The 6291-nt window shown below is 59.7% G+C and overlaps 1 protein-coding gene across 1 annotated transcript; it reads right to left on the bottom strand.

Moving 5' to 3' along the window:
• Positions 1 to 3068: 3068 nt before the first annotated feature.
• On the bottom strand, positions 3069 to 5823 carry FOS (Fos proto-oncogene, AP-1 transcription factor subunit). Its single transcript, XM_061463619.1, has 4 exons — positions 5506 to 5823; positions 4816 to 5061; positions 4598 to 4705; positions 3069 to 4452 (listed from the first exon to the last, which is right to left on the bottom strand). Exons 1-4 carry the CDS (start codon positions 5644 to 5646, stop codon positions 3844 to 3846), a joined length of 1104 nt encoding a protein of 367 aa, XP_061319603.1. The 5' UTR covers positions 5647 to 5823; the 3' UTR covers positions 3069 to 3843.
• Positions 5824 to 6291: the final 468 nt, after the last annotated feature.

The raw sequence follows: 6291 nt of genomic DNA, 5'->3' as shown, positions 1-6291 counted from the left end.
GCGGGGCGCCGGGGCACCTTCCCCCCACCGGGGAAGGGGAGAGTGGGAGGAGGCATAACGGAGCCCATCACGAGCATCTTCCCGCGAACAGGAGCTCTGCTCCTTCCCCAGGCCGCGGCAGGCACCAAGCGGCAGAACCCGGAACGCCGGGGCCGCGCTGAGGCACACAGCCAGGCACCGGGCCCCGTTCTTCTGGAACCTTCCTGCCGCAGGGCCGCACGCGCCAACCGACGTACCCACACCCACCCCGGGAAGCTGAGCGCCGCCGCTCTGCCATATATGGGCACGGCCGGAAGTACTTGCGTCATGGCGTTGGCTCGCAGCGTCCCCGCGGGGAGCGGGACGTCACGTCCCTGACGTACCCGCCGCGCGGCGCCCTGGCAACCAAACAGTAAACACAGCGGCGGGGAGCGGCTGCCGGCGCGCAGGCGCGGTGGGGCGCGGGCATGGCGGCAGCCGCGCAGGAGCAGGCGCAGGGACTAAGAATGGCGGCGGAGCCCGGGCGACCCCTCCGGCCGCCTGTGAGGGGAGAGCGGCGGGGCGGGCCCGGGAGCCGCGGCCCCAGCGCAGCGCGGGGGGTCCGGGGAAGGCCCGCCTCAGCGCCGCTCCGCCGCCAGGCCTTCGCCCGGCCCGACGCCGGGAAGCTCGGCCGTGATCTCAGGTACCGGCAGCGGTGCCAGCTCGGGGCCCTCCTCCCGGCTGTCGGGGGCAGGAGCGCTGGAAGCGAGGGGTGGGGGTGGGGGCGCGCACAGGATCGTGCGAGGCCTCTGCCAGCATGGAAGCAGTCCTGGATCCGCAGCACCCTCCCGTGTCTGAGGTTGCTTTGCTGTGGAGCCCTTCTTTATCCTATTGTAAACGCATTTAAGGCTCTTCGTGTTGCTTTACATCTCTACAGTTTGTAATTCACAATAACAATTGCACTGTTCCGTGGCATTATGTTGCAGTTTCATTTCTAAGAGTTAATTACACTGCTGCCCTGGATGGGATCGGGAATATAGGAGGCATCAGTAACACCTGATTGTCTTATCTCATTCCATTGTTTAGTTTCACAAAGCTTTGTACCGATATCTGTGTGATGTATCAGATACAGCTTATAATTGAAGCACATGCATGTAATCCATTACAGAGACTGCTGCATTATTCCCTCTCATGGTTCTGTTGGAGTGAGTGGCAAGATTCCCTCTGATTTAACTGAGATTTCACCACAGACCTCTTCAATGGTAAATAAATCATATTTGTGACATGCTGTAAATTTTACATAGCATATCCTGAATTCTGGATCATCCCAGGGAGTAGGGCTGGGGCCTGGGGTAAAGCACATTGTGTCTCACATAATGCCACCCCTGAGCTGGACATCGTTGTGTAATAAATGCAAAAGCTGACATTCGTGCTTGGCACTTGCTGGCACTCCTGCTAGCAAGGAAAGCCTCAGTTAAGCTTCCTCAGAACTCAGCACTAGTCCTTGCTTCAGCCTGTCCAGTGATCATGAGAGATGATGGGGCCAGGATCACTCCACCTTCTTTGAGGGGACCATATTTTCAGTGACTGTTTTGGGTCTCTGTACACCCCTGCTCCTCCCAGCCTCTCTGCTGAGCATCTGGTGATTTCAGTAGCATGTGTGGGCTCTCTGAGACCCCTGAATTCTCTGGCTTTGAACCTGATGGTGTTTCAGCAGAAGGCGGGTTGTGATTCCAGATTTACAGACTTCACAGGGTTGCTTGTCACATCAGCTTTAAACTCTTGCAGCTACATCTACATGACTGCTTCAGGGGTCAGCACTACCATGCATTTGCAGCGCCTGGGTGTTGCCCTTGTAAACCCGAGCAGCAATGTGAAAGCAGCTGCTTCTCAGTGGGTGGCATCTCAGTAGCAACTGGGGTCATTCTTCATCAGTTGTCAGTGCTGCCTTCAGCTTAGTGTTGAAAGACGGGAAGCCAAGCACGTAATATTTGTTTCTGCACAGGGCAAGCCTTGTTGAGCAAGCTGTAAGCTGCAATACACACTGCTGAGATGAGATACATCCTGTGCATGTTCTGATTAGGGAAGGGGTGAAGAAAGCGGAGCCTGCTGCAGTGACCAGGAAATGTGGAGTTACACAAACCCAGACCTGAATGCCTGCCTTCAGAGATTGCCTGAGAGGACAGTGTCAAGGTGGCCTTCAGCAGGATGTAGGTTTCTATACATGGAGAAAGGGGTTCTCAAGAGCTGAAGCAGTGGGACTGGAGGCCATTAGGGAGGTCTTACTGCTCTGCTGGGCCTCGTCACAAGCAAGCATTATGGAAGGAGCTCTGCACTCAGGGGTAGCCTGGTAGAGGCAGGTGCCATGTCACAAGCAGCAGGAGCAGCAGAGGGTAGCAGCCCCTCTAAAGTAAATCAGAGTAGTAAATCTGCATAGACCCTGGGGAGGGAATATATTCACAGAGCAAGGGGGACATACGCCATATTTTGCATTCAAAGGCATGGACAGCTTTAATAGTAACTAAGAGGCAAGGGAAAGGTCAGCAGTTTGCCTTATACCACTCACCCCAGACTGAGAAGAAAGTACATCAGTATTTTGTCCTCCCCTCATGGCCAAAAGAAGATATCCCATAGCTGCTCCTAGAAGTGTCAGACCAAGTACAGGGTAGTGTCCTCCAATACCCACCCTCCTGAGGCAGGGGGGTCTCATGCTTTTGGGCCTGTGCCAGTGAAGAGGTAGGAGATGACCTCCTTGCTTTGGAGGCATGAACGCACGTGCCCCTTTTACCTCCTTTCCAGGAAAGCCTCCAGCTTGCTGCTGAAAGGCCATAAGCAGGTTACAGAGGGGAGCAGGAGAGGACCAAACCCTGACAGAGAAGTGAGATAAGCCACAAGGATGGGTGGGAACAGTAAAGCCACAGCCAACCTGTACTAGCACCAGGGCAGGGACAGGCCCAGCCTGAAGTAACTCCTGCCCTGACGCACCCTATACCTCGGGCCACTAGCACCAGTCTGCTGTTAATACAGTCCAGCTTGAATTAGAGGTTAGGGAACCCCTTTAAGGTCACAAGGGAGTGATGCAAAAGGTAACACAAGGACAGCTCCAGCAGTCAACTTAAATGCTTTTATTGACAATGTCTCTGAACAATAATAAGCAAACAATGCTTAAGTTTCATCCAAATTCACTTTCCACATGTCAAAAAAGACCTCAAGGTAGAAAAAAATAAAATAAAAATATAAATATCTGAGAATCCATCTTCATAAATAAATTAAAAACACAATAAAAACGTTTTCATGGAAAACTTATGTCAAAACATTCAGACCACCTCAACAATGCATGATCAGTAAAGTTACAATGAACATCAATGTAGAACTACAGTACATGGATATAGCTATTCACCTACCTACTATAAAATAAAATATAGTCTCTTTCCCCCCACGTAAGATGGGTCATTGCTAAGTCATCAGAACACGATATTGCCAGGAACACAGTAGTTATTGTTAATCAGCTGCACTAGATACGAGTTGGAGATACCCAGCACCAGGTTAAATTCCAATTATTTAAAACCAAGAGATTAATTAGTTAATGCTAGTGATACTAAGGAGGGGAGGGAGTCACCTACCCAGCCATGTGGCACATGCTACAGACTACCAGCTCTCATGGATGGGCCATTGGGGACAAGACAAACTCCATGCGATTTGCTACATCTCTGGAAGAGGTACAAGGCCTCGGTGCAGGGTGCTCTGCCAGGCCCCAGGGCACCAGGCCAGGGGGTGGTTGCGACGGGGCCCTCCCCAGGCCCGGGGAGCCCCATGGGGCGCAGCGGTGAGTCCGTGGGGGTGGCAAGGGAGGGGGCCCGGCAGGTCAGTCAGTGCTGGAGCCCCTCACAAGGCCAGGAGGGTGGGGGAGCTGAGAGAGTCGGACGAGGGCTCGTTGCTGCTGCTGCCCTTCCGGTGCGCAGCAGCACAGCTGGGGAAGGCGTCCGCCTCGGGGTAGGTGAAGACGAAGGTGGAGGTGTAGGTGCTGGGGCACGGGGTGCACGTCACCACAGGGGTGCAGAGCGGCTCCAGCTCAGTGCTGGTCCCAGCAGCCAGCGACTCCCAGTCCGAAGCATAGAAGGACGAGGCCCCAGGCAGGTCCATGTCAGGCACGGAGCGGGAGGCCTCCCGCGGCCCCGTGGAGAAAAGCAGCTCGTCAAAGGGCTCAGCCTTGAGCTCCAGCCCACTGCTGCCAGTCTCCTTGGGCGGCACTGCCGGCGGCGCCTCAGCCATCAGCGGCAGGGCAAAGGCAGCCTCCTCAGTCACAGCAGGGCTGGGAGTGCCCAGGTCAAGCGCGGTGGCAGCTGCCAGCTCCTCAGAGAAGCACAGCTCCTCAGGCATCTTGCAGGCGGGCCGGTGAGCCGCCAGGATGAACTCCAGCTTCTCCTTCTCCTTCAGCAGGTTAGCTATCTCTGCCTGCAGCGCAGACTTCTCCTCCTCCAGCTGGTCGGTCTCCTGCAGAGAGAGAGCGCCGGGCTGTCAGCCACGGAGGGCACCACCGCCGGCGGGAGTCCCGCTCTTCTTACCACTACCCCCCCCCCCCCTTCCCGAGTACACACACACCCCACACACACGCCCCCCCATCCCGGCCAGCACTTACCGCCTGCAACGTGTCAGTGAGCTCCCGCCGCCGGTTGCGGCACTTGGCCGCTGCCATCTTGTTCCTTTCCCGGCGGATCCTTCTCTTCTCCTCTTCCTCAGGGGACAGCTGCGGGCAGAGAGAGGCCGCTCAGTATCACCTCCAAGCCCGGTGCCTCCCGGCAGCCCACCGGCCGCGCCCCCCTCCCATACCCCCAGACAACCCCGGTCCCCTCTCACCTGCTCGACTTTACCCCTGCGGCCGATGCTTTGCCCGCGGCCGCCCGGCGCCTTCAGCACGGCGGGGCGGGAGTAAGCAGCGGGGGTGGGTGCCGACACGCCGTAAGGGTGCCCGCGGCTCTGGGAAGGGGCCACTGAGGAGATGAGGGTGGGTTGCACCAGCCACTGCAGGTCGGGACTGGTGGAGATGGCCGTCACCGTGGGCACGAAGCTGGCGCTGGAGACGGCCAGATCGGTGCAGAAGTCCTGCGGGACAAGGATGGAAGGGGCTGCCGTCAGCAGGGCGCCCAAGCCGCTCCCGCGGCCCCCGGGGCCGCGCCGCGCTGCCAACGCCGGCTCCACACGAGAGAGGCTTGTTATAAATATCTCTGACGTCCGCGCTGACGCAGACGCTGCTCCGGAGTCTCCTCAATGAACTCGCGTTTTATCAATGAAGCCGCTTTACACACCCGCCGCAGAGCGCGGCCCGGGCCACGGCTCCCCCCGCCTGCCCCGCCACGGCACCGGAGCCGCTCCCTACGGCCAGTCCCCAGCCTGAAGGAAGCCCGCCGCGGCCTGCCCTCCTCTGAGGGCACCCCCGGGCCCCGCGCTGTCCAGTCCTATCCCGCGGTCCGGTCCCGTCCCGTCCACTCCCCTCCCGGGCGCTGCCGCCCCACGGCGAAGGCGCAGCCGGCGTGCCCAGCACCTCACCTGCGGGTTGACGGGGGAGCCCATGCTGGAGAAGGAGTCCGCCGGGGAGGGGTAGTAGGTGAGGCTGTCCCCAGCCGGGGAAGCGCTGCTGCAGCGGGAAGAGGGCGCCTCGTACTCTCCGGTGAAGCCCTGGTACATCATGCCGGATCGGTGCGTGTAAGCCGGTGGTGCGGAGTGACGCGGCGGTGTCGGAGCGTCCTTGGGGAGGAAGCGAGGAGGGGCCGGCTGCGAGCGTCCCTCTGCCCGGTGCAAGCCTCACGTCCCTCCGCTCCACTGCTGGGGCTGCCTCAGCTGCTGGAGTACCGCGCCGCGCCTCCGTTTTATACCCTCCCGGCGACGTCACTGGGGACGCGGCACCCGCGCCCGTGGGGGGGGGCAAACGCCCTACGCCCGCCCCATGCCGCCTCCAAGCCGCTCCGCGAGCCACCTGCCACTGCCTTCCTCGGAAGAGAGCCGCGACAAGAGGCGGGAGGAGGTTGCTGAGGGGGAAGCTCCACGGGAGGAGCGGAGGGGGGCGGCAGAGGGGATCACCCCCCCGCGCGGAGTGGTACGGCCGGTCTCGGGAACCCACTGACGCAGATATCCTTATATGGGATACATCCTGTGAGAGGGGGCGTGACTGACGGGAAGCGCTCCAGGCTGCAGCCAAGTGCGGCGGGCGGCGCGCGGGACGGGACGGGACGGGACAGCCCCTCCCCCCCTCCTTTTCCCCTCTCTCCCCCACGCCTGGCGAGACCCCGCCGAGGGCCCCAGCTCTGCCCCCGTGGCCGCCGTCCCGCCGCAGGT

Source organism: Pezoporus flaviventris, unplaced genomic scaffold, assembly GCF_033815535.1.
Source record: "Pezoporus flaviventris isolate CSIRO_AGI_PZ_B2104156 unplaced genomic scaffold, CSIRO_AGI_Pfla_v1 ptg000036l, whole genome shotgun sequence".
In the NCBI taxonomy this organism is placed as follows: Eukaryota; Metazoa; Chordata; class Aves; order Psittaciformes; family Psittacidae; genus Pezoporus; species Pezoporus flaviventris.
Note: the sequence above shows the minus strand (reverse complement) of the source record. Positions and strands in the feature narration are given on the sequence as shown.

Bases quoted from the DNA above. Each gene is read 5' to 3' on its own strand.
- FOS (XM_061463619.1), bottom strand. From the start codon at position 5,646: ATGATGTACCAGGGCTTCACCGGAGAGTACGAGGCGCCCTCTTCCCGC. The intron at 4,706-4,815 runs GTGAGAGGGGAC...CTCTGCCCGCAG, and splicing joins GCAGGGGTAAAGTCGAGCAG to CTGTCCCCTGAGGAAGAGGA. The intron at 4,453-4,597 runs GTAAGTGCTGGC...CTCTCTCTGCAG, and splicing joins TCACTGACACGTTGCAGGCG to GAGACCGACCAGCTGGAGGA.